This window comes from Python bivittatus, unplaced genomic scaffold (assembly GCF_059951505.1).
Source record: "Python bivittatus isolate LINGU-HERP-01145 unplaced genomic scaffold, Pbiv_v1 ctg000590_np1212, whole genome shotgun sequence".
Classification (NCBI taxonomy): Eukaryota; Metazoa; Chordata; class Lepidosauria; order Squamata; family Pythonidae; genus Python; species Python bivittatus.
In genome coordinates this window covers 18,452,348-18,480,013 of record NW_028277086.1, presented here as the reverse complement: position 1 = coordinate 18,480,013, position 27,666 = coordinate 18,452,348, and the positions used below count along the sequence as shown (strand labels likewise).

At 36.7% G+C, this 27,666-nt stretch overlaps 1 protein-coding gene across 1 annotated transcript; it reads right to left on the bottom strand.

Moving 5' to 3' along the window:
• Positions 1-26,037, bottom strand: EIF3E (eukaryotic translation initiation factor 3 subunit E). The gene is made up of 13 exons (XM_007427423.3): positions 25,880-26,037; positions 22,828-22,942; positions 21,202-21,319; positions 20,378-20,420; positions 18,879-18,983; positions 15,740-15,865; positions 13,085-13,209; positions 10,852-10,978; positions 8,400-8,501; positions 7,739-7,848; positions 3,794-3,896; positions 1,302-1,436; positions 1-165 (listed from the first exon to the last, which is right to left on the bottom strand). Exons 1-13 carry the CDS (start codon positions 25,967-25,969, stop codon positions 127-129), a joined length of 1,338 nt encoding a protein of 445 aa, XP_007427485.1. The 5' UTR covers positions 25,970-26,037; the 3' UTR covers positions 1-126.
• Positions 26,038-27,666: the final 1,629 nt, after the last annotated feature.

Here is a 27,666-nt window from a genome sequence, read left to right as displayed (position 1 = left end):
TTAAAAGTAGCCAGTTTTATTCTGAATAATATGTACTGCAAAGTTCACATAATTATCACCCCTTCAAAACAGCACATAATTGAAATCCTTATCAAATGAGAGTTGTCTTTTGCTTCTAGAAGCATTTCAGTAGAAGCTGGAATCTTGAGTAGCCCAGTTAGGTGCCTTTAAAAAAAAAAAAAGGAAAATTAGAACACGGTATGTCTTATATTCCTAATTAATGAAATAAATATAAACACAGCTACAGAGAACCTTGGCTTTATGTATCAGACAGTACCATATTTTTCCCAAGAGAAGAAAACCTTGAATATAAGAGAATCCCCACAAAAAGGAAGAGTAGGTGTAAAAAATAAATACAGACAAAATTCCTCCACAATGACCAGCTTCTACTTTTTAAACTCAGGGCTGTTAATTCCACCTGAAACCGATCCTGCTCTTTCCTCAAGCAAATAAAGATGTGCATATATATGTGTACAAATATGCAACAGTCTCTAAATATGGCCAGCCCAGGATAAAGTTTATACTAATTGAATTAATACTTACATTAAAATCAATTCCCTATAAAATAAGATAATCACATGTGTAAAATCAACTAATACTTATCTGCATACTATTTATAATGGAAATACTCTCTCACACATGCAAACTATCCTTATATGTGGAAATACAGCACCTACTACATCAACATACATTCTCCTTCCTCCTTTCCATCAGAATTGGCAAAAACAAGCTCAGCTGAGATGGGATAAAAAAGGAGTAGCAGCACGGGCAAATGCAAGGGAAGAGAATGGTGGAAACCAAACACACACACACCTAAATTCCCCTATCCTAAGAAACAGCTAAACTTAAAACTAATCTTTCAAGGCACCCAGGGTTTTCAGCAGGGACGGGGGAAGAATGGACACTTTGTCTCCCTATATGGTAAGTATGGGGTTTAATTCTAGATATATTTCCTTAGGTATATTCTACTCTGGAAGAGAGTTAAAGGGTAGACAAGTCATTGATAAATTGAACACCCTTAATGAGATACTACACTTTTAGTAAGTTCTCCATTTTGAAGACCTACACTGCTAATATTTTGTCAGTATACTTTGGTCTTTGAGGCATATATTGGTCTTTGAGGATACACAACTTCCTTACTTTGCTTATATTAATTAATCTAGTTCAACTATTCACCTGAACTTTCTGAAATATCTACTCATGTGTCTTTGAATTACTGAGGATAATAACTGGACCAAATTTCTCCTTATAGACTGTATTCTTCTTCTTTTGCATTCAATATTTTTAAAAAGATTGCTTACCTCAGCCCTACTACCCTGGTTTAGTTTTTTCTCAATATTCATAGCCAGCATCTGACTCCGGAAAGACAAACTTTTGGTTTTTTCAATCACTTGCTGATAAGGAGATACTGCATTGTTCCCCATAACCACATGGCCCTTAAAGAAAACCCATAAATATATTATCTCCAAAAGTTATTACAGGCTGTACACTTAACAGAGCTTACATTCAAAACGGGTGGGTTTATAGATTTTTATGGGTAGAAATTACTACCTAAACTATCCTTGGTAAATTAGTACATTGTACCTTAAATTTTCCAGTACTAATCAGTAATCACAAATTTTCAAACTACAGCTTAGATGATTCCTCAGTTTAAGGGAAAAAATGTGACAGGAACTAGATCAATAAGTTTTAGTATTTGCCATCATCTTTGCTTCCCTCTCCCCAATACATTAATTCACTTTATTATTTTATTCTGTATCTGGTTTCCTTTGGAGCTTTGACCGTAAATTCATCAAAAAATACATCTGGGAATGGAATGGGCAGCCTTCATGTGGCAATCCATTTCCATTTCTGCCTTCCCTCCCAAACTAAACACCCTGAAACTATATAGCCCAAACATGGTCATTTTGTTGCCAAATTTTAGCAACATAATTTTGAGGTTCTTGGTTAACGGATAATTTCCTTTATGGAGATAATACTTATGTATTTTACGTATTACTTTCTAAATCATCCAAAGCCTTCACTTCATATTCATCTTAGGATGGTACTGTATACTAGTCATCTCAGAATCAAATACACATAGAATCATGTGAAAAAGAAAGTACATCCTCTTTGAGTTCTATGGTTTTACTATCAGGACATAAAAATAATATGATCCTTAGCAGTTCTCAAAAGTAGGGAAATACAACCTCAGATGAACAACACATGGCATATTATACCATGTCATCATTTATTTTACAAAAATAAAGCCAAAATGGACAACCCATATGTGAAAAAGTAAGTACACCTTATGATTCAATAGCTTGCAGAACCACCTTTAGCAGCAATAACTTGAAGTAATTGTTTTCTGCATGACTTTATCAGTCCCTCATATCATTGTAAAGAAGAGTGGGCCAAAAATCTTCCACAACATTGCTTCAGTTCATTGAGGTTTGTGGGCATTTGTTTATCCACATCTCCCTTGAGGTCCTGCCATAGCATTTAAATTGGGTTGAGGGCTGGACTTTGACTGGGCCATTGCAACATTTTGATTCTTTTCTTTTTCAGCCATTCTGTTGTAGATTTGCTGGTGTACTTGGGATCATTGTCCTGTTTCATGACCCAATGTCGGCCAAGCTTTAGCTGTCAGACAGATGGCTTCACATTTGACTCTAGAATACTTTGGTATACAGAGGAGTTCATGGTTGACTCAATGACTGCAAGGTGCCCAGGTCCTGTGGCTGCAAAACAAGCCCAAATCATCACCCCACCACCACCACCATGCTTGACGGTTGGTATGAGATGTTTGGGCTGATGTGCTGGGTATGGTTTTCACCAAATGTTGCGCTGTGCATTATGGCTAAACAGCTCCACTTTGGTCTCATCTGTCCAAAGGACAGTGTTCCAGAAGTCTTATTATTTGTTCAGATGCAACTTTGCAAACCTAAGCCATGCTGCCATGTTCTTTTTAGAGAGAAGAGGCTTTCTCCTGGCAACCCTACCAAACAAACCATACTTGTTCAGTCTTTTTCTAATTGTACTGTCATGAACTTTAACATTTAACATGCTAACTGAGGCCTGTAGAGTCTGTGATGTAACTCTTGGATTTTTTGCAATTTTTCTGAGCATTGCACGGTCTGGTCTTGGGGTGAATTTGCTGGGACATCCACTCCTGGGAAGATTGGCAACTGTCTTGAATGTTTTCCACTTGTGAATCATCTTCCTCACTGTAGAATGATGGACTTTAAATTGTTTGGAAATGGCCTTATAACCTTTCCCAGATTGATGGGCAGCAATAATTGCTTCTCTAAGATCATTGCTGATGTCTTTACTCTTTGGCATCATGTTAACACAAACCCCAGTGCTCAAGACCAGCAAACTCCTAAAACTTCGGCTTTTATAGAGGTAATCCCACTTGCTGATGAGCAGTTGATCAAGGGCTTTTGATTAGCAGCACCTGGTTGTTACTTAGCCTCTTTATACCTATGGAAGCAGTAAGGGTGTACTTAGTTTTTCACACACCGCTTCTCCATTTTGGCTTTCTTTTTGTAAAATAAATGATGACATGGTGTAATATATCATGTGTTGTTGTTCATCTGAGGTTGTATTTCCCTATTTTTGAGAACTGCTAAGGACCAGATGATTTTTATTATGTCCTGATACGTAAAACCATAGAACTCAGAGAGGGTGTACTTTCTTTTTCACATGACTGTATACGGAGAGAAGAGAAACTACAGAAGCACTTCTTATTCTAGTAGCTAATGAGTTTTAAGAGTTCACTTTAAATCAGATTAGTGTGTTATACAGAGCCTACCAATTTTGAATCTATCTTGGCATCTAGCCTTGCATTTCTGATTAAGTTCACAATCCATCGCTCAGCTTCTTCAGGAGTCATATTTAGTTTATCTGCCAACATACTGAGGAAAGGGAGAAATAAAAAAAAAATAGTTAATAGAATTATGTTCTTGTTTTGATCTTTGCACTACTTCCTAGGTTGGAATCATACTGATATTGTGCTGTGCAACTAAAAATATTTCAGAATTCCTACATTGCTGCCAGTTTTGTTTTGGATCATGGCCCAGCATCAACCAGAAAGATGGAAAACCAAAGTTCCCATGTACCAAAATTTTGTTTCCCAGAAAATCTAGATTAAAACATAAAATAGAATTTTTAAAATATAATCTAGAATTTCTAAATGTAACATAAAGAAAAGTGGCCTAGCTGACATGCCTTAAAGGAGAGCTATTATTACTTGTTTTCAAATCTGTAATAGGATACTTTAAGACCTGTAGTGGAATCTTGTATTTTTTTAGCCAAATAAACTATGCAAAATAAAAAGGTGGGGTAGCCATAAATACAAGCAGATATTATTTTGTAACTCAACAAACAGATCTTGTTGCCCATCCAATTTATTTTAAGACAGTCCAATGGTCTACCCAAACTTTTAGAGAAACCAGGATAGCTCATGGATCTTATTATGTATTGTGAAAACCAAATGAGATGTTATCCTACAGGTGAAGTTTATGAAGAAGGCCACAGATTATAATGAGACTACAGTGGGGCAAAAAAGTATTTAGTCAGCCACCAATTGTGCAAGTTCTCCCACTTAAAAAGATGAGAGAGGCCTGTAATTTTCATCATAGGTATACCTCAACTATGAGAGACAAAATGGGGAAAAAAATCCAGAAAATCACATTGTCTGATTTTTAAAGAATTTATTTGCAAATCATGGTGGAAAATAAGTATTTGGTCAATATCAAAAGTTCATCTCAATACTTTGTTATATATCCTTTGTTGGCAATGACAGAGGTCAAACATTTTCTGTAAGTCTTCACAAGGTGTTCACACACTGTTGCTGGTATTTTGGCCCATTCCTCCATGCAGATCTCCTCTAGAGCAGTGATGTTTTGGGGCTGTCGCTGGGCAACACGGACTTTCAACTCCCTCCAAAGGTTTTCCATGGGGTTGAGATCTGGAGACTGGCTAGGCCACTCCAGGACCTTGAAATGCTTCTTACGAAGCCACTCCTTCGTTACCCGGGCGGTGTGTTTGGGATCATTGTCATGCTGAAAGACCCAGCCACGTTTCATCTTCAATGCCCTTGCTGATGGAAGGTGTTCACTCAAAATCTCACGATACATGGCCCCATTCATTCTTTCCTTTACACAGATCAGTCATCCTGGTCCCTTTGCAGAAAAACAGCCCCAAAGCACGATGTTTCCACCCCCATGCTTCACAGTAGGTATGGTGTTCTTTGCATGCAACTCAGCATTCTCTCTCCTCCAAACACGACAAGTTGAGTTTAGACCAAAACGTTCTACTTTGGTTTCATCTGACCATATGACATTCTCCCAATCCTCTTCTGGATCATCCAAATGCTCTCTAGCAAACTTCAGACAGGCCCGGACATGTACTGGCTTAAGCAGGGGGACACGCCTGGCACTGCAGGATTTGAGTCCCTGGCAGCGTAGTGTGTTACTGATGGTAGCCTTTGTTACTTTGGTCCCAGCTCTCTGCAGGTCATTCACTAGGTCCCCCATGTGGTTCTGGAATTTTTGCTCACCATTCTTGTGATCATTTTGACCCCATGGGGTGAGATCTTGCATGGAGCCCCAGATCGAGGGAGATTATCAGTGGTCTTGTATGTCTTCCATTTTCTAATTATTGCTCCCACAGTTGATTTCTTCACACCAAGCTGCTTGCCTATTGCAGATTCAGTCTTCCCAGCCTGGTGCAGGTCTACAATTTTGTTTCTGGTGTCCTTCAACAGCTCTTTGGTCTTGGCCATAGTGGAGTTTGGAGTGTGACTGTTTGAGGTTGTGGACAGGTGTCTTTTATACTGATAACAAGGTCAAACAGGTGCCATTACTACAGGTAACGAGTGGAGGACAGAGGAGCCTCTTAAAGAAGTAGTTACAGGTCTGTGAGAGCCAGACATCTTGCTTGTTTGTAGGTGACCAAATACTTATTTTCCACCATGATTTGCAAATAAATTCTTTAAAAATCAGACAATGTGATTTTCTGGATTTTTTTTCTCATTTTGTCTCTCATAGGTGAGGTATACCTATGATGAAAATTACAGGCCTCTCTCATCTTTTTAAGTGGGAGAACTTGCACAACTGGTGGCTGACTAAATACTTTTTTGCCCCACTGTATATGGTTGCTGCCCAGACCCCATGGGAGTTGGGCAGCTAATGCATTTAAATGTAAATAAATAAATAAATAAATAAAATAATTAAAAAATATATACTCCCAAGAAATGAAAGAATTTGTTTTGGTAGGATGACCAGACAGTTTCAGCCATATAAGAAACCTCTCTAAACTTTCTTCCATTTGCTGAATGTCCATCTTGCTTTTGGTGAACAAATTGCTCTAAGGAAGGTTTTGTATTAATTCAAGCAATAAAGCATTAGATAGAAATCACTTTGATGTGCTTTATGAAATTGCTTGTTCTGAGACCTAAGAATTTCAACAGAAGGCTTTTAACTATTGGATCAGACTTATAAAGATGTTACTTCATGACTAAACTTATTCCAATATCTTGATCTTTACAATATGAGACAGCATTTGTTGCCCTATTAACATACTTTGTGCAGATGGCATTTCCTGTGGCTTTCTAACAACTTCTTGGCATTTCTTTTAGTTTTCTACTAATTTGAGAAGTATAAAGCTTATTTTTGTTAGCTTCTAGGCTTCAGTAAAGATTGCTGTTTTTTATCTGAAACATGGCCAACAGGCAACACTAGAGTCTCTATTTTAATAGTTCTCCAATGCAATCTCTATGTACCTTCAATTTAAGTATTATATATTGCCTTTCTGGCTATCTATTTTAAAATACTTCAGTTTATTAAATCTGTAATCTTGTTCTTTCTTTCTTGGGCTGAGAGAAAGCGACTGGCCCGAAGTGACTCAACTGGCTTTATGCCTAAGGCAGGACTAAAATTCAAGGTCTCCCGGATTCCAGCCCAGTGCCTTTAACCAACACACCAAATTAGATCTCTTAGCTTAATTTAGTGCTTTATAAAGAGTAACTCAATGCAGCATGGACTAATGATCACAAAATAACTCATTTGGTATTAGCTATACAAGTCCCCCATCCGCCCCAGTTTTTGCATATCCTATATTTAAGCCATTATGCTGTTCATTTGCCCTGTGAGTAAGTCATCCTTGCCCATATACTTTCTGGACAAAAGATAGAGTACACCAGGGTTAAGCAATCTGGTGCTTGTCATGTTCTGGGCATCAACCTGGAGCAATCCAGCCAGCATGGTCAATATAAAACTGTCAGTCCAAAATATTTCTGGAATACCAGATTGCCCTCACTTAAAAAGAACTGCAGTGCTGTCTGTGAGAATAAGAGCCCAAAAGAAATGCTGTAGGGACTGTAGCATCTACTGATCTTATGTGTATGCGCTCATTATAGCTATGGATACATATGTGCAGAGAATGTTCTTGCCTTCACAATTTTCTATTTGCTATGTAGGAATACAGGATTCCACAATATTCACAAAACATTATTTGATATCTGAGGAGAAATACACTATTTCTGTCAGATAGCATTAAGCTATGTGGAATTTGAAGTTTAGATCACATATAAAGCAAAACATAAAGTATAACTTTTTAAACTAAAATCATGTTGATTTTGAGTACACTGATTCTTCCTTTCTGACAGTTCAGTTACTAATTAAGTATCTTCATAATATTATGATTTATCTGATTTTAGAAATTAAGATTTCTACTGTCCTTCAAGTTCCCTTACTTTATGCTGATGCATTGGTGGATCCGGCAGAAAGTCTCAAATACAAAGAGTCGTGCGTTCTCAATGAAGTCTTCAAGACACGCCACCAAGAAGAAGTCATTCACAAGAACCTGAAAGACAACACACAATGTATTTTCAGACAGGGGCAGAGCAATGGGGGAACTAAGATTATATGGAGTACTTGTAAGCAAGTACCTTATTTAAATGACAATGGGCCTCAAATACGCAAAACCTATCAGAATTCCCCAAAACTCAAAATACATTGCATATGGTAAGCAAACCATACTGCGCCATCTTCCCCTCGTCTGGGAAAGGAATAAGAAAAATCTAGACAAACATTATACTACTGAGCTTCAGAGATGCCTATTCACATAGTCTTAGCTAAAGCAATTTAACACTATAAGAAAACTGCACTAACCTCAAATTTAAATACAGACAGCTACTGGTTTGGTTTCAGAATTTAACTGTTCAAACTATATGCTTTTTTGTTATAAGATAAATGTTTTCAATTTTAAACAATTCCCTCTTGATTTCAATGACCTTAAATGTTAATTGTTGTTTTCCACAACTGTTCAAACATATATCTATGTCCAGAAAAAATATAACTTGTGAATATTTTCTGGCTTTTAAATGTTAACATTCTTTTTTTAAAGATTCTTACCAATTCACATTCTCTCAGCTTTTTTTGAGCTCCATCAAAGTCAACGTTCACATACAAACATTCTACAAATTCTGTTATTGGATCCTTGTAGGTGTAAGATTCCTGCATATTTTAAGAGAAGTTGTACAGTGAAGTAAGAATATATGTAAAATATTCAGTGCCCATATGATTTATAGCAAAATGGTTTGTAACAAAACAAGTGAAAGTTTTAAAGTACTGCTAAAATAAAATGGCCATTATAAAAGTGACATTAAATATGAACATTTATAATGCCCTTACAAACATTTATAGTGAGGTTTGGTATGTATTCATTGTTTAAGAGATATTAGCATACAAAGGCTTGCATTTATCAGCATGGCTTTAAGTACAGATTGTACTTAATTATATACCTCTGCTCAATTAAAATCACACATTTTAAATATTTGTTCTTTGTTTTAAATTATATTTGTATTATTTATTATTTCCATTTATATGGCCACCATCTCAAATTCATGATTCTGGATGGCAATGTTATCTTTGTAATGAATTGAACTGTTCTTCGAGTATGGTGACATCATGAACTTTTCCTCCATGTAGTTTTCCTGGAAACCATACAGAAGTGGTTTTCCAGTATCTTGTTCCACAATTTTTTATGTTGTTGTACAGTACTACTACTACTACTACTATTACTATCATCATCATCATCATCATCATTATTATTATTATTATTATTATTATTATTATTTTCCAGTGGTCTTCTACCTTATGATCCTACTTAGCTTTTGTTATGTTTAAACAATGGCCTGGTATCAATAGCAACAGAACATTTTGTGCAAGTTAGATTTAAAAAAACCCTCTACATTCCTGGATAAAAAGTAGGCTGATGCAGGAGGAAAATAGCCTCTCCGTCTTTCTTCTGACAATCCATTGCAGGCAAGTTACTTCTATAAATGATAATAATTTATATTCCTTTTATTATCCCTTTTTGTGATGGAATGTATCCACGAAGGGGAGGATCATGTGGTGGAGAGCACGGCTATCAGGAAGGAGGGGGTGCATTCCAGGAGGGGGGAGGAGGCAAGAGGCAACACAGTTTGCAGGGGGAGCATGGGAAGAGTAAGAGGTTCAGAATAGCCACTCCCTAGAATTCCCCAGGGTATATCCACTAGTTGCTGTAGTATAGATTTAGTCTGGCAAGATTCTGTCTATATGGTGTAAGCAAATAAAGGAACTGAACTCAACTGGACTGGTTCCCTGTTGTCCTTGGGCTGGGCCTGACACTTTTATATTAATTATTATTATAACCCTTGTTTCCATCTCTGTCCCTTTGTTTTGTTTTTGTGTTTTTTATATTGTTACTTGTTTTTAAATGCTTTTAACAATTTGTAAATCGCCCAGAGTCACTGTGAGTTGGGCGACATATAAATTTAGTATATCATCATCATCATCATCATCATCATCATCATCATCATCATCATCCAGTGCTGCTTACTATAAAAATGTGGAATATTACTGTTTTGCAACCTAGTGTCCCCTCTGGATGTGTTTGATCACAAGAAGCATTATTTGACACTCAGTACATCTATGAACATGCTTCTAGGAATAAGAGGAGTTATATGGAGATATATCTGGAGGGAGCACTAAATTGGGACGGTTGGTGTAAGGTAAATGCTTTTTTTTTTTTAGATCTGTTCAATCATGTCCAATTCTCAGAGACTACCTGGACAAATCCCTGTAGTTTTCTTGGCAAGATTTTTCAGAAGTGGTTTGCCATTGCCTCCTTCTTAGGGCTGAGAGACTGGCCCAAGGTCACCCAGCTGGCTTTGTGACTAGGCGGGACTAGAACTCACAGTCTCCCAGTTTCTGGCCTGATGCCTTAACTGCTACATCAAACTGGCTCTCAAGGTAAGTGTAAACTGAAACAAATCATAATTATTACATAAACTAGGACTAATTTAATTGAATTAGGACAGTAAGAATGCCAGAAGTCCTCCACTTAGGACTTGAGTCTTCAACCCAAAAATTATCTCTTTTTTAAATATGCATTGCTAAGAAGACAAGAGACATAGAGAAAGACTTCATTGGGGGGTGAGAGAGGCTCAAATCGGACAGTACAATTTCTGAGGCACCTTGGAGCCACTCTTAATTATTTATTTTTTTGATGGTCCCCACACACATTAAATGGTTTCCTTAGCTTCCATCTTTTGGTTTAGTTCACCTGTCCAAAATGTATGTAACTAAATGCATTTTCAATGGTACATGTGCCCCTGAAATTCACTTAAACCAACGTATTACCTTTAATACAAATGCTGTAAATTTAACATTCCCTTTGATTAAGAATACACTAAAGATAAGTTTTTATTTGCCTACAGCATACACACTCCAAGTTTTATTTTCTGTTAAACAAGCTGGCTTCTTAAAACAAACCTTGAGCAACCACAGTAACTGACTGTTAAACTTACATATTCCTTACCTGCTGAATAACCTTGACTAAGTCTTTCAATACCTGCCTTCGTTTTCTAACATCTTTGTTTGTTATCACAGCTGTAGTCAGGTATCGAAGAATATGTGGGCACATTGTCTGAATTGCATTGATATACCTGAACAAACAAAATATTATTAAGATAACAAATAATTGGAATGTAATTAATCACTGTGAACCCAGAAAATCCCAACATTTATTTACATATTTATGCTTGCCAAAGAAAGGCCATTTTGAGATTAAAGAAGAGACCACTGAACAGGGATGGGAAGTCCCTGAAACAGATTTTCTTTTTTTAGAAAGGTAGCAATCAGAAAGTTGGACTTCAACTGAAACTCTAAATCTTTCTGTGAACCTAAAGATGTACCCCATGATAAAGTAATTAATTAAAATGCAGAACACATAACAGTTACTACTGCCCTGGAATAATTTTAAAGAAAGTTGCATTTCCATTCAAAGGCTTAACAAACATCTTCAAAGTACCAGAGGCTACAAAATGCATACTGGTTATAAGTGTGCATTTATAAGTTAAGTTATACAGATGAATTATGGCACAAAATATGAGCTCAGTGCCATTGTGCAAAACAAAGTTACAGATAGAAAAATGACTCAAATACTCGCCATAATAATAATTTAGTATAACTATCTGGAGGATAGTAATTGACTATGTTCAATCTAGAAATGAAATCATACATATTGTTTGTATATAATGGCCGCAACTTATGATGAATCATATGCCCTTGGAACACAGTGCAATGGCAGTGAATCAGTGCATTACCTCATGAAACACTTACATCACTACCCAATTTCAATGAAATTGATAGCCTGTGTTCCTTAAAATCATTGATAGCTTTAAATGTAATACAGTTTCAGTAACAAAAGCAGAGGAGAAATGATCTTCTATGTTTATGACATCTGCTACTAAAAGGTTTTACCTGTAATCTTCCTTCATTGTTTCCTGCATCACATTATTGCAAAAAGCTTTAAGTTAGAAGACAAAGATCAATTGCTAATCCCAGCCACTTTTCTAAAGCAGTATCCCATGAAATGCTTTGTTAGCAGCTTTTAGAATTGACATGGGTTTAACCAATTCTGCTCATCAACAGAGAAGAACAATCTGACCTGTTTCCTGAACAGAGGTATTCAAATATGTATTCAGCATGATCCTACATATGTTTATTAATATTCTATTAGCCAGTGTTCCTTACTATTTACTGTTATTATTAGTAGGAGTAAGTGTCCTTTACTTTGGAATTATATAGTTATTATTATAACTATTATTATTACTATTAGCATAGTTTCTTACTATGCTAAGGAACAATGAGGTTTGCTCAGTTTTGGGTTAGTGTGATGTGTAAACTCAACCATTCTGACTTACTCAAGAGAACAAACCACTTTATACTATGCTGTTGACAACCTGTGGCCTCAGATTGAATTTGTGCACCTCTTGGAAGTCCCCTTTGATTGCTATTGCTAAAAGTCCTTCTAGTAGGAGACATGAAATATGTGTGTACCCTATGCTAAAATAGATGTAGCAGTTTTTTTTAAATTAAAAAAAAGCTACTCTCTCCTTAAAAAAATAAAAATTAAGCCCGGCCACAGGTTTATAGAAAATGTTTTAAAAGTGATTCAGAAGCAGCTCTTTGGAACTGCCCAAGCACAGCACCTCTCTGCTCCTTATTAAACAGCCTGGCTTTTTCCAGGCTTCTACGAGAGCCTGAAAAAAATGTGGCTACTTTAAGAGTTGTATTAAAAGTCACCTCCTTATAGCAGCAGCATCTTTTTCAAGCTTGCCCAGAAGCCTGAAAAAAGAGGGGCTGCTTTATGAATAGCAGAGAGGGGCTGTGCTCACATAAGCACTTGTAAATTATTTTCAAAATATGCACAGCTTTATATTATAGCACATTTCACTTCAAGAATATACAATAATCAAGTCAAATGTTGTAAAATTGGTAGGTGCACATTCCTCTTTACACACTCCCCTAGCCTCATGTTCTCCAGAGGAATTGGATTACAACTTTTAGAATCCTCAACAAGCATCAACACTGGCTACTCTACAACACTTTGAACTGAGCTTGGGTTTGCCTAACATTTCTTTCCTACCAAGATCTAAAGAATCTGAGAAAAATACAGTAACCTTCAAATATTTTGATTAAATCTTTAATATGCTCAGGTATGGAATAACTTCTATATCCTTGTTGTCTGTAAGTACACCACCACTCACTGGGGCTGATAGAGGAAGAGATCAATGATGTTATCTCTGCCTTTAATATGGTTGAAGAAAACGAAGAGGGACCAGTGAATGAGCCATGTTCTCTGCTGAAGAGCCTGGAGTGGAGAGCTGACAGACTGAAAAGAGATTTCTAAAATTAGTATTTGTGTAACTATTAAAGCATGTACTTTTGAGATCTGGAAGCTAAGACTTTAAAGAAATGTCTTAACCGACAGCGTTCAATCACACTTCTTAACAGTTCCCTATGTCTGATCCCATGTTATTCAGGAGTACATCCCAGTGCTCCAGAAAAGCTGCTCTGGGAGCAACAAGATGGTCCAGAGAAGAGAAAGGGGTAAAGAACAGCTTTTTTGTGAATCTTTTTTTCCCAATCTCTTAAATTTTTAGCTTCTTCCTTTCCCCATTTCAAATTAAGATCGAAATTAACATTGAAAAACATCACAATTTTGAACTCCTTTCACTAAGATGGCTGGAACAGACTAGTTATACAATTTGCCACTCACCTATGGCAGAAAGCAATTGAATGGCAAATTCTCTTTCTACAACTATTCCCATAGCCGCAGTACCAAGCAATACGTCCCAACTGAAGAAAATGCAAACAACTAATTGAATCTATCCTCTACCCTCAATGTTAAAATTGTGACAAAAAGCTCCAAGAACATTGCTGCAAGCTAAGATTCTTTTGCTCGCATACAACATACTGCTCATTGTAAGGACAGGCTATTACTGCTTTACTTATTTTACTCTACTTAACTTACCTGAAACCAACCTATCCTGTTAGATCAGGCAGGAGAGGCATGCTCTGGGTCCCGTCCGCATTAGAATTCCATCTGGTGGGACCCAGGAACAGAACCTCTTGCCTTCTAGCATATCATCCCCCTGAGAATAGACTTCCCCTGACCCTGCTGGTCTTTCACAAGGTGTTAAAAACTTGGTTTTGCCATCCAGACTGGGGCCCTGGCGCTAGGTGTGAGCCAGTTTCATGGTTGATGTGGTATGTTATGTATGTTATGAATGTTCTCAGCTGCTGTTTATGCCACTGATGTTGTTTTTAAAATTGTGGTTACTTTTATCTTGTTTTTAATTGTTAGCCACCCAGTCATGTATATGACATGGGCAGCCATATACATTTATTAAATAAATAAACCAATACCAAGTAGTTACTGCAAGAGCCACTTTTCCTATTAGCTTCTCAATGGCAGGAGAGAACAAGCCATAAGTGGCTTCACGGCTCCATTTACAGCTCCCATTTAATATAAGATTGAACTGCTGAAAATTTGGTGACAATGGCTGATTTTAGGTGGTGGTACTTTTAAGTGGTTCCCACCTCAGCAAAAACATTAATGTTTGAAAGCATTAGCTTCCATTTCCACCTTTGATGCATGTCTTCTGCTCCTACAACTGCCTAATTTCAGGCTGTTTTGGTTTGTTTCTGTGGAGGGTTGTTTTTTTTTTTAGGGGGTTTGTCCAGGATGCTGAGAAATTTTCCAGAAATGTGTTAGAGGTTGTATCAGCATCTTCAGTGCCAAAAAAAAAAAAAAAAAAAAAATCAATAACATCTTTCTGCATTCTATCATTGGTGAGGTAGAACAAAGATAATGATACAGAATATTAGATTTCTGGTGCTAATGCCTGGGCTGTTTGTAGCCCATGGAGATGGCCAGCCTGGATTGAAACAAGTAGCAGCCAAGGTGCAGAGGGAAACAAAATACACTACTGGGCTTAGTATTATCCTCAGGGAAATATACAATCCATGCAGAGGAAGGAGCAGGGAGAAGAAAACTTACTGAGAGCTTAGTTGCAGTGCTGAAACTAACATAAATTTTTTTAGTAAAGTGCAATTATTTCATTGCAAAGCAACCTTAGAATTCATATAAAAGGATACCGTATATACTTAAAACTAATAATTAAAGTGTTAACATAGTTCAGTTAGGAAAACCAAGTTCAGCTTTTTGCTTAACACATCCATAAAAGAACAGGTAGGCAACCATAAAATATGTTCTGATTTATACATAGGTTCAGAAAGTGGGAAAGGGTAAAATCACAAGTTAAAGATGAAGTAAACATATTTTTCTCCTGTTCCTGTACTTTATTCTCCATGATCTACTAATTCCACCCACACTTTGTCTGTTCAATTCCAAAGTTCTTGTCTATCTTGAAAGTTACAACTGAGTTTATATATATTTAATATGTTATGAGCTCTCTTCCCGTATTACCTTCCTTCTATTTCAACCTATAACAGCAGATTATTACCTACACACTGTATTTTGGCATGCTTCTGTAAGTAGCTAAAAAATTCAAATACTGTTCCAAGTACAAAAGCAATATGGGAACAGAGAGTGCTCTTATGTATACTTCTTTTATAGTTTTGGACCCTCCTGGTAACTAGCTTCTTGAGCCTCCAATTCTGAAAGCTGGACTCCAACCTTCTATCAACTTAAGATTGGGTCATCAATAATTAACTGACTGAGCTCATTTCCAGGCATGCAAAAACTTGAAAATATTGTCTGAAATAGAAGACTTTGAAGAGCACTGTTAATCATAAAAGAAAATCTGAGGAAAACATGAACTGGTATTAAATATGTCAACATCCACTAGGTGTCTTCCCCCCATCTCTGTTATGTGGAGAAGCAAACACAAACTCACACTATTATCAATTGTCTCTTTCAACCTTGTAAGGTCTTCCATGGCAGCATCCCAGTCCTGCATCAGAATTCCAGATGCCAGCTTTCCCCAGAGTGAGCTCAAAGCATTTCTATCTGTTGATGGAACCTGTTTTAAATAAGTGAATCCGATTACAATAACCGCAATAATTTAATATTTCTCTAGGTCAAACATTTTGATTAGAGACTTGCTGGCACCAGCAGAGAGAGAATATGCCATTGACATACACGCTCCACAATTTTGGGAAAATGGGCTGTGTTTCATTTAGCAAATCAGTTTTGATTTTCAAGGAAACAATCAGCAGTAGGCATTTCCAAGCAGATTCAGCTGGAGATTAAAACAACAGGAAAGCCTGGAGAATTGGCAGCCACAGCTTCTGCACAGGATTTTCAATGCAAGCAATAACGATCCTTTCATTAACAATACTTCAGTATAGTTTGGGGTTTCACACACTAATTTAAAAGGGTTTAAAGCTTAACTAGTAAAACCTCAACTCTACTGAAAATATTTCCTAATCAGAATGAAGAAAATCTAGACAGGAAAACAAGCCAATAACTGTTTAACTGATTGGATCATTATGAATTTTCAACTCAAAATGTAATACAATGGCACTTGTAATATTCTACTTATGTTTCTCCCTTCCCGTCATTCTGAGTAAGGGCAACAAAACAGAGCTTAATGCCACAACATCATTCAGAAAGTGTACTTTTGGTCACTGATCATTTCTGATAAATTCTTACATTTTCTCCAACTTCTTTTAAAAAAAAATACTGAAAAAAAGCATGCAACTTCCACATTAGACCATTTTGGAATCAGGAAAATACATATAAAACTTCTGAGTTTACTATAACATTACTAAATCAAATAATACTGATGTGAAATCATGCAGTAAAAAAGAAAAAGCACTAGCCAATGCTTAAACCTATCCTAAACAGCATTTTTTCACAAACTTTTGATATTTGAGCAAAAACAGTTAAATCTTTCATCTCAACAGACTAAATATTTTATCTAGAGAGACCAAAGAAATTAAAATTTGATACAGATCCACTTCAGAAACTTTACAATAGTGGAACCATCTATCCATCCATGTTTAAATGCACATAGGTAATGCTATTTTTCCTGCTATGAGATCACAAGGTCTCTAATGGCAAATCTTTCTCTTTGACATACCTCCATATAGCATTATTTGGCACTGCACATAACCTGTTTTTGCAGCAAGTTATGTAAGATTAATTTGAATCTCTGGATTTTCCAAAATGTAGGTTTCCATTTCTTAACAAAATAAAACATTCATTCAGCCAATCACAGTACATTTACTGTGCTAAGAGGATAAAAGAATACTAGATCTGCTATTAGACTTCATTATGGACAAGTGATATGATCATTCTCTTTACGTTATGTAAGCTCTTCAGGGCTAAGTTAACAGAATATCGATATAAGTCAAATAGGCAACAATAGAAGTTCATTGCAGCAAAACTGAAATTTTTTGGAGCTTAAATGATTTCCAAGCAACTCTAAAAAAAATTCTCAACAGCAGCTGCTAAATTCAGCTGTACTCTTTATTAACCTCACTTTATGCAAACAAATCATTACTTTTCTTCTTTCTGAAAATTAAGGTATACGTTCTATGGGTACTATATTGTCCAATAATCTTTATTTCCTTAAATTTAAACATTCTTTTCATAGCCAAACTGCCATGCCACAGTAGGGCCTTTGGATCTTTTTTGGGTGGTGGTGGTGGTGAATAGGATGTCCACTACTCCTAAACACCCATTAAATATCCAGATATGTTATTCACATTATTAACACCATTTGCACCAATTTAGGTCATTTCCATAATGACACAAATAACAGAAACTGACATAAATCTTCCATGCTATTCCCAATATAACTTTGTCAATGAATTGTGGGCAGTATGTGATCAGAAACTTTGTCTGTTGAATCCAAAGTCTGCTAAACCAAGTTCCAATAAACTGAGTTTACTGTACTAAAAACTCAGCAAGTAAACAAAAGAAAACCAAAAATATTAGAAATAAATAACCCACATTCATAAACCACACTAAAAAGATGGAAATCTATGCTTTTAGTTTTTCCCTCCCTCTGATAATTTAAAAATCATGAGCTATGGACAAGTCAGGAAGTTGACACGTCTGAGATGGGGAGGGAGGACATGGACATTAATAGGAATAGACAAGTTCCTCTAGTAAAGGAGAACATCACCACAGGTATCATCACATCTGTTTAAATCAAATTTTTGTCACACGTACAACCGTCAAAGGAAATGTATCAACCAATCTACAGAGATATCCTTTAAGAACATATATAAGCACATGCAACTGATCTGTATTTGCCTTGTTTGCATAGTATGTTGCTTATTGGGGCTATACGGTGCTTCTGATTTAACTCCACATGATGCCACTCTTCTTTGCAATCACACAATCCCAAGAAAAAATATGTCTGCTTTATAAAGAGTTGGCCCTGTGTTCTTTGAAGCACCTTTTCGGAATCAATTACAAACATGCACAACCCTTAGATTTATGTATTTGGAAATCAACTTATATTGATTATGTGCCATTAAGTCAGTGTTGACTCTTAACAATTACACAGATACATTTTTTCCAGGACAACTTATAACTGCAACATGAAAATTTAAAAATAGCCATCAAGCTTCCTAAAGCTTAAAACTTTAGTTTGGTTAACTATAGAAGCACCAATTTATTTTAAAAAATTCCTCTATTTAAAGCAAATGTAGTACTTCTATTCAGGCAAGTTAAAAGTACAAAATTTCCAGACTGCTCTTAAGAATTAAACACACAGACCTTAAGAGGCTACCATGGTCCTCACTTAGCTGATATAGCAGATGAACATATGGATTTTACTGATTTATGTTATGAATTGTAGTTTGATGTATTTAGAAGTATAAGCCACCTAAAGTTAGTTAGTAAGTGAAATACACACTGCTATAATATATAAAATGACAATATTCCTTCAAAACTAAAGACATACCCATATGAATTATGTCCCTAAATTACAGTCCATGTACAATTTATTATTGTACACCCACTATCTAGAGGATCTTGTGGCAAGTTATAATTTAAAAGTATAATATAAAGATACTTACCAATACTCTGAACAAGTATAGATATTCTGATGCTGCTGTATAATTACCACATTTATATTGGAATTTTGCAAATCTATAAAGACTATCTAGATATTCTTGTCTAAACTGAAAAACAGAGAATAAGCAGTATCAAGAAAAAGTTAATAATATTTAAGATTTAACATTTATTTAAAAACACATAATTGGATAGCAAAAAGTGATAGTATGTTCACGTTACATTGTCCTGCTACTTCAGACTGAACGTAGAAACCTATTAGTAAGTTTGTATTACTATGAATGAGCCAGCTTAGAATCTCTCAAATATATTCTATACTTTATTAAACTTGATGTTTTTACACAAAAAAATGTTCAAAAGTGTTATACTTCTCTTACACTTCATATGGCTAACCATTTCATTAAGCTGCACATTTAGGACACACACTGGAATACTAAGATGACAATCTACCAAGTGCACAAAAGAGCTTTAATTATACAAAAGTCCAGAATGAGACATAATTACACTCATAATCAATAAGTTATTCGGTCACTGCTAGCAGAAAAGGACTATATGAAGCAGCTAGGCAGTGACACTGGGATCTAATTTACCTTCCTTAAAAATGAACCAAACATGCTGCCTGAATTCTCATGGAGAATTCTCAAGCCAATAGGCACCCAAGTCTCTCCCTTGGACAGACAGCTTTCCTTGTTTGGTTCAAAATGGATGAAAACAGAGCACAGTAAATTAGGGTAATAATTCAATCTGGGAATTGTCCATGTTCTGTTGTTGGAAGAGGGCCTCTGTTATTTTGCTTTACCTACTTCTCCTTATTTACTAATGTTTGAAGTGAATTCCAACAGGCTGTCTGTATTTTTCTGCAAATTGCAGCAGTCTTTAAAAAGCTGCCTGGAAAGTGGTTTACCACTAAGTTTAAAGGATTTGCAAGAATAATCCTGAATACCTTAAATAATAAACTGGATTAATGATAGAGATTTGGAAGATTACCTTTGGAATGGAAGACAGGTACTTGTTTCTTTAAAATGTATTTTGTATTCTGATTTTTTTTAAGACTATTATCATTTCAGAATTGCAATAATTTGTAATAATGTTGAGATTCATACATTATCAATAGGCAGATTCCTATTTTTTTTAAAAAAAAAACACTAAATACTTTAAAAGTTAGATTAATGTGCAAGACTGGGCTGAGTTTGAGTGAGGGTAATTAGTAGAAAGACTCTGCATTGCCAAAAGGATGCCACTTGGATCCACAGCCTACCCAGAAAGCAATTATTCTAATACTTTCTAACCATAATTTGAGAGAATTTCCTAAATAGACATTATTATATGCCATATCAAGAATAATTTAATTTCAAATAATTAATTTATAAAAAGTAATCACAATTGTAGGAATATCTAATATTTGTTCATTTTTTCATTAAATGAGATTCACAAGCTGCATTTAAAGTACAAGGTAAAAATAAAAATTTAACTCAGTCTTATAGATTTAATAGTAAATACATACACCATGCTTCTCAGCTAAGTAGTCAAACAGCACCCGACCGTCCCTGTAATAAATAACAGTTAATTATGATAGTTAACTTTAAAAAAAAAATTAAAATGTCACTGCTAAAAGATAATTCATTCCATACAATTTTTATGGATAATAAGTCTATAATTTCAAAGCAGAGATAGTGTGTCCATGCAGCACACTATGCTATGCTTAACGTTAAACTATGATCAATTGACCCACACGGCAAACCACAATTAGTCATATTGTGACAGTTTTTAATCAAATTGGATTTGAAGCTAGCGCACAGGGGATAGGAAAATGTAATCCTACCTCCCCACCACCACCTGGCTTTGTTCTGAAAAAGAAAATAATATGCTTGCAGTGGATAAAAAACAAAATGGGAGCAACTTTCCATTCACTCCTTTTCCCCTTCTCACTTTCCTGAAGGAATAGTTTTGTTAACATTTTCAATTGTCTCTGCTTTGCATTCATCTTAGCTACTTCACTCTTAAGGGAGAACAGAAACATAAGTTTAGTTTCATTGCTTGTGTATCTTTAAATCAATCCCATAATTTAAATAAAATCCACTGAACATTATCTCCTATTTTACTTCTAGTACAGAAGTACTTTCTTAGGGATTTAATCTAAAGCATTAGGCACATTTACTGAGGAATCTTGCTCAGTTAAATGGGACTCACTTTTGTGTAGACAAGCCTAGCAGTTTGCTGAGAATAGCATCACTTCCCCGCAGAAAAAGCTTTAACTGAAGAAAAGTAGCAGATCTTCAAGTATTTCATGGTGTTTATAACAAGGAAGACCACATGCAGAAGCATTACCTAGTAGACTGCATCTGAAGTGTAGTTTCTTTGTCCTCAAACATCTTAACAATTGGATCCATTTCTTCCTGAAGCAGTTGTAGTTGTGCAACTACTGTGTTTCTCTTTTCACGTAAGGCTGGATGAAAAATAAAATATGGTAGGTGATCTATGCAAGCCATAATTCTAAGCATATGGATATAATACTATATCCATATAGTATTCACAGCTACTTTAATTAGCCATACTTTATTAAAAGATGTATAATGTATAAAATGTATAAATGTATAAAATTTTTTAGCAGAAAGTATCATAGTTGTAAGGTTACCATATAATACCAAATTAGATACATTGTACATTTATACAAGCATGATGTAGCTTTTTTTTATTATTATTATTATTTTGGGCTTGATAAAATGTGACAACTCATTTCAAAAAAAGAACTATTACTGTATTTCCTTTTGAAGGATACCACAATGTGAAACCATGGTTTTCTGTCGTAACTATGAACTACAGCAATCTGAGACTGTGAGCCCAAGCTTATTTTTTATTTCTGTGTTCCATCCATTTCTTCTAGCATTAGCAGAAGCCATAGATACTGGACAAAGTTGTGGTAATGTTGCTCTTCCACAAGACTGCTTCAGCTTGTTCAACAAATGAAGACTATAATAGTTTAGAAGTTTGAAATTAAAAGGAAATGTTAAAACTATAAATGATACAGAAAAATTACTCAATACTTTAGATATGTTTAATGAGTGCAGTGGAAAAAAGAACATGAGCAAACTGTTAAATCCAAAAAACATGTGATTAATCCAAAAGAAGACAGAATCGGGGAAATAAAACAGAAACATGTTTCCAGAAAACACTGAATTATCAACCACAGTGACGTTCTACCTCTGCGAATGTGCAGTCTTCCCACCCAATTTGCTATACAAGGTTTGACTTGCCTGATAAGGATTCCAGTACAAATGAACTATCCCCAGTTTCAGGAGAATCTTGTCATTAAGGGCAACAGGGAAGGAAAGAAGAGTCACCTGGTTAACACTGATTTTGGGCAATGAATGCTCAGTTAATATTAGCTAATGATGCATCATGTTTGACAGGATGGGAAAGGTTGGCATAAGGCATTTCCTGATTTCTCATATGTTACTTGTCTGCTTATTTTCCTTCAACCATTCAAATAAGAAGCAAGTAAGGGCTCAGCTCTCTCCCAATCTTGGGCTTTCCCTATGTTCCCATAAAGAAAACAAAATTCCCAGGATTAGAAGACAGAAATATGGGTATACTTCACTTACATCTCAGACACTGTGTTGGATGAGACAAGACAATTTTCTGTAAATAAGGGAGAATAATCAGCCTTCTGCTCTTATTTTGTCTCTATATCTGGATTAAATGGGAGGGTTTCCTTCCCTATTTCAGATTATAAGTACCCAACTGGAGCTATACTGGGACTATGGAAATGCAGATGAAAACATAAATAAGAGAATTTATAGAATAGAACATTTTTAGAACATTACATTTCTTTTGAATCTAAGCCTTTTGATTTGAAGTTCACTACAAAATTTTATTCATGAATTTTCATTTCTTTGAATCTGTGAGACTGAGTAGAGATTATGGAACAGTTCTGTCTAAAACCAAATCACATACCATGAGGAATATCATCAGAATAAAGATTTCTGTAGACATCCATAGCAAAGTCCACCATGTTGGTATCATCAAGGAGATCCAGTTTTCCTTGTAGTAGTTCCTTTTCATCATATATCTGGAAAAATAATAATGTCTGTGAAAGAATTCCTATTTCTTTTCCTTTAATTTCACATTTATTTAAGCACATCATTCTTTAGTTTGGTATGCTTTGGTCCAAGGAGTTTCACAGTCTGCCAAGTAAACAGTTTATTGATACCTATACTCATTCAGGTACCCTAAATCTGCTCCAGAAGGTTAGAGACTTGGGACATAAATAAGCAGGAGAGAAATTAGAAATCATACAGAGTGAACAGAAATGCAGTCATTTAACTTTGGATATAGCCAGTTTTATCTGTTTGTCTGTCTGTCATTATTTCAATTTATATGGCTGCTCATCTCAATTTCATCACTCTGAACAGTATCCACAGCTCCTGCTGCTTTTGTCAGAATGTTGAAAAGCAGTGTCACAAGCTCTGCCCCTTTTGGGCATGTATCTGTGACACGTATAGAAAAGAAACAGGGCTTGTGTTGTGATGCCACCATGCTGCTAGTGTTACTCTGACACCCCTTGCACGTCTCTGTGGACATTTCTGGATGTGGCCCATAGTACCACGTTACATAAAGAAGCAACATCGGAGATTAATAAAACTGGTCCCTGCCAGTTATCAAAATCCTTTAGTACAGAACTCATCCTACTACCACATACAATTTACAGACCTCTGAGTTAACTAGGTGGCACAATTTGCAGATTTCTACAATCTTATTCTTGAAATCAGGACACTTCAGCGATTAGTTTCATGGTTTCAGTTTAACTTATTAGTTTCAAGTCATCCATTATGATTGCATTTTGAAAATAATTCTTCTGGATCAAAACCAGAGAGAGACCCTTCACTTCATCATGCTTGCCATCTTTATCTTTATTTTTCAGTTTTATTGATTTTATTGTAATTTCTTTGTTTGATTGTTGTGAACCGCCCAGACTTGTTGAGAACTGGGGCAGCATACAAGTTTAATACATTATCATTATATCAAATGTAATTTATTTTTATTTTATTTTATTTATCAAACTTATTCCCGCCCATCTCCCCCCAATGGGAGACTCTGGGCGGCTTACAATAGATTAAAACAATAAATAAATATATAGTTAACATTTATAAGAAAACACATTTTCACAGAATAAAATTTATACAGTCTCAAACACATGGGGCATACATTGTAAATAGCATCCAAAAACAAGGGCTAATCAGATTTTGATGGATAAAGATAGCATTACAGACAATTTATAGTATACATCTTCCTTATATGAGCTTTCAAACTAGAGAAAGAGAGCTGCCATGCCCTCATACTGGAGATTTCATGGCTATTTCAGTATATATTCTTGTGGTTAAGTAACGCGTAAAAACTATAAGCATTATAGGAAAGCCTTTTTGCATTGATTCAGATATATTTCCATATGCAAGATGTAGTTCTGATTCTAAACATAATTTTTATATTTGTCTTTGCACTGAATTCATACATAAATGTATCAATTCAAAAAAGCAGCTGACAGCATATACTATTAACAATAAAATAACATACTTTCAGTTTAACATAAATAACTCAGAATGAAATGTGCATTAGATTTTGTATTTACATGACATATCACATGAAACTTTAGATAAAAGTCTTAACTGAGAAGGATGGACCTTCAGTCACTTTATTTTGATTGGTTATAGCCTCATGGCAACTGTTCAGGTTTTAGTGTTCTAAGATTTTTATAGATATTATTGTATTGCAATAATTGCAAATCCATTCGAACATACTGGATTAGAAAACTGAAATAATAGGATGGCAATGTATTTATCAGAGCTGTGCAGTGCTTCAGATTCAGCTCCCAAAAATGAGCGTGCCCGGGCATAAACACAGCACCCGTCCCCAACTCTTTAAAGCAACCATGTCTTTTCCTGTGATCATGAAGCATATACTTTAAAGAGTTGCAGACAGTTACTATGCTTCTGTCTTTGTACACTCCAAAGTATATTTCGGAAGAAAATACAGAGTTCTATTGCTTAAATCTAACATTATCTAATGATTCTTAGAACAATTTCTTAATTGTTCCACTATTCTATAGCATCTCTTCCAGACTCTGCCAGCTGAAATACTGTTGCAGAAGATGTCAGTCTGTCAAAATTTTAAGAGTGCGTTACATAGAAGTCAATTTACAAAAAACACACTAGAACTGGAAATCATTCGCCTTCCAAGAACTTCAGATGGTGTCCAGCTATTAAGTTTACGAATTTTGCACAGAATTCCATAGGGAGAGCACATAGCAATGTGTTCCAACAAAACCAAAAGCACCTTATACCACCTAAAATTACAGTATTCCAGCACAGCCATTGTAAACTGGCTATGGATCATGTTTATGCATCTGATTCAGAGGACTCTTCCGCACTATGAGATTCTTTACTATTTAAGGAAAATGGGAATTTGGAATGGAGTTTGTCTTCCACATGTCACAGGAGATGGTCTCAAGTCGGCCCTTTTCTAAGCTTTAAAAGCCGTTCTTTGCATTATACAGAAATGGCTCCCAAGTTCAAAAGAAACCTCTTCATCAATAAAAGGTAGCTTTATTGCATCCGTTTCCTTGGCACCAATACAAACATGTCGATTGGGAGGGGAAGGGGAAGAGTATCATTTCACCCTAACGGGCTTGGGATTTCGTGGTGGTCTCCCATCCTAGTGCCGGCGCTGCCTGATGTCCTAGATCCACTCAGCCGGCTATTTAGAACAAATCCGGTAACTAAATCTACAAATACGCTTTGGGAAAAGTCACAGCTCTGGGGTTCGCTTGTGAGCCGGAGCTTTCTCCTTCGCGAACCTCAGTCGCCACGCACACGGCGACTGGCCTCACTAAACCGCCGCCTCACAGGGGGCGGCCCAGGCTCACTCGGGCCTGCCCGGCTTCCACGAGGCTCCCGGGGAGATTCCGCCGCGAGTCCCGGCCGGTCGTGGATTAGAGGGTCGCCGCACTCACCCCTTTGACGGAGAGGAACTCGAGGAGCGGAAAGACCAGGTGCCGGTCCAAGAAGTGCGCGATGCGGTTAGTCAGATCGTATTCCGCCATCTTGGACAGGAGGCTGAGGAAAAGGCGGACCTTACGCACGCCGCCGCCAGAACGTCGATCCTTCAGTGCGCACGCGCGACCGGGCGAGCCTGTCTGGTCTCCTTTAGGCAGTTGGGTTGAGCCGGGCGGTTCTTTAGCCGTAGGCATGAGCTGCGCATGCGCGTTATAGAGGTCCTTCTTCCCGCCTCTTCCGTACGTCATCCTCCTCCACTGAGAGCTTCAGCCCTGGGCGGTTTCGCCGGCGGTCACGCGCCGCTTTCCCAAGCATCGGCTCGGCTGGTTCTGGGGCAGCGGCTCGATTTATGGAAATCCCTCTCCATACGATTACCTTGACAACTCGTATCTTGCAATGTAGGCTAGAGTTTCTCAACCTCAGCTACTTTAAGATGTGCGGACTTCAACTCCCAGAATTCCCTTACCTCAGCATGCTGGCTGAGGGAATTCTGGGAGTTGAAGTCCGCACATCTTAAAGTAGCTGAGGTTGAGAAACACTGGAATGGGGTGTGTTCTCAGGACACGTTTAGCTGAACCCTAGTTTATTCAACTATGGCCCACAAATCACAAAGTAATCTCAGGAAGTGAACAGTGCAGATATCTAGATCAAAATATTGGTGGTTGTAGTGCACAGCTTAGTATCATAGTTACAGACAGGACCATAAGCTGAGCTTGGTTAGTCATAACCTTGGTGATTTAATATGTATTGTGGGCTAAGCTCATGAGATCAAGCTCGTAACATTCGCACAGCAGCACCAACCTGCCTTCCATCCTTGAGAGCCAGCCAGTGCTACTGACCACATAACTTTCAATGCTCTGTTGTTTCAAGGCAGTAATTGGTAGATTCCCTGATGCCTTTTTCCTTCCCTCCCTATATTACCATCAAGGGGGGGGGGGATAAAAAAAAGCCAGGATGGTGGCCACAACCACATGATCAAAACTCCGCCTCATTTTTTTGTGGCCAGAGACACCATCTTGACTTGTTTGACCCCTTTCCCCCTCTTCCCCCCTTCCTCCTGCAGACTCTCCTAGTCACCACCCATTGCTTTCCTGAACCCAAAGAGGAAAGCCTGTGTCTGTCATGGAGTTTGAAATCCTTTTCTCACTGAATTTCCAAATAGCACAACTTCCTTGAAGGTAGAGAATCTGCTAAACATCTGCTCCAAAGATCTGATACCATGGCAGGGGTAGGGGGAGAAATCCACCAACTTCCCAAAATGAACAAGTGGAACAAAATGAAAGCAAAGAGAATGAGACCGCAACAGAGATCTAAAGTCTTGGACCTTCTGTAAAAATTACAGATTTATTGCAGCAAAGCCTCAAAATCCCAAGCCTAATTGGCACAGGTGCAGGAAGTTACTTTTGAAACTTCTTAGCAGTCTCTGCTCAGCCTGGCCTCATCCATGCCACTTCTTTCTCCTGTTATTGAATTTCTGATTGGAAGATGTATTGGGCAGAAATTTATTTATTTTTATGTACTTATTTAAAACATTTATGTAGCCGCCCATCTTGTACCAACTCTGGGCAGCTTACAACCAAGAGATAAAACCACATCTATGTACAATAAAAATATTAAAACCAAATATATTAAAACCAAAAGGCCTGGCACCATAGCTAAACTTTCCTAGGCAGCCCACAACAGATTCATTATCTCACAAAGCTCACCCTATCCCAGCGCTTGGGGGGAAAAGCCAGGTCTTGAG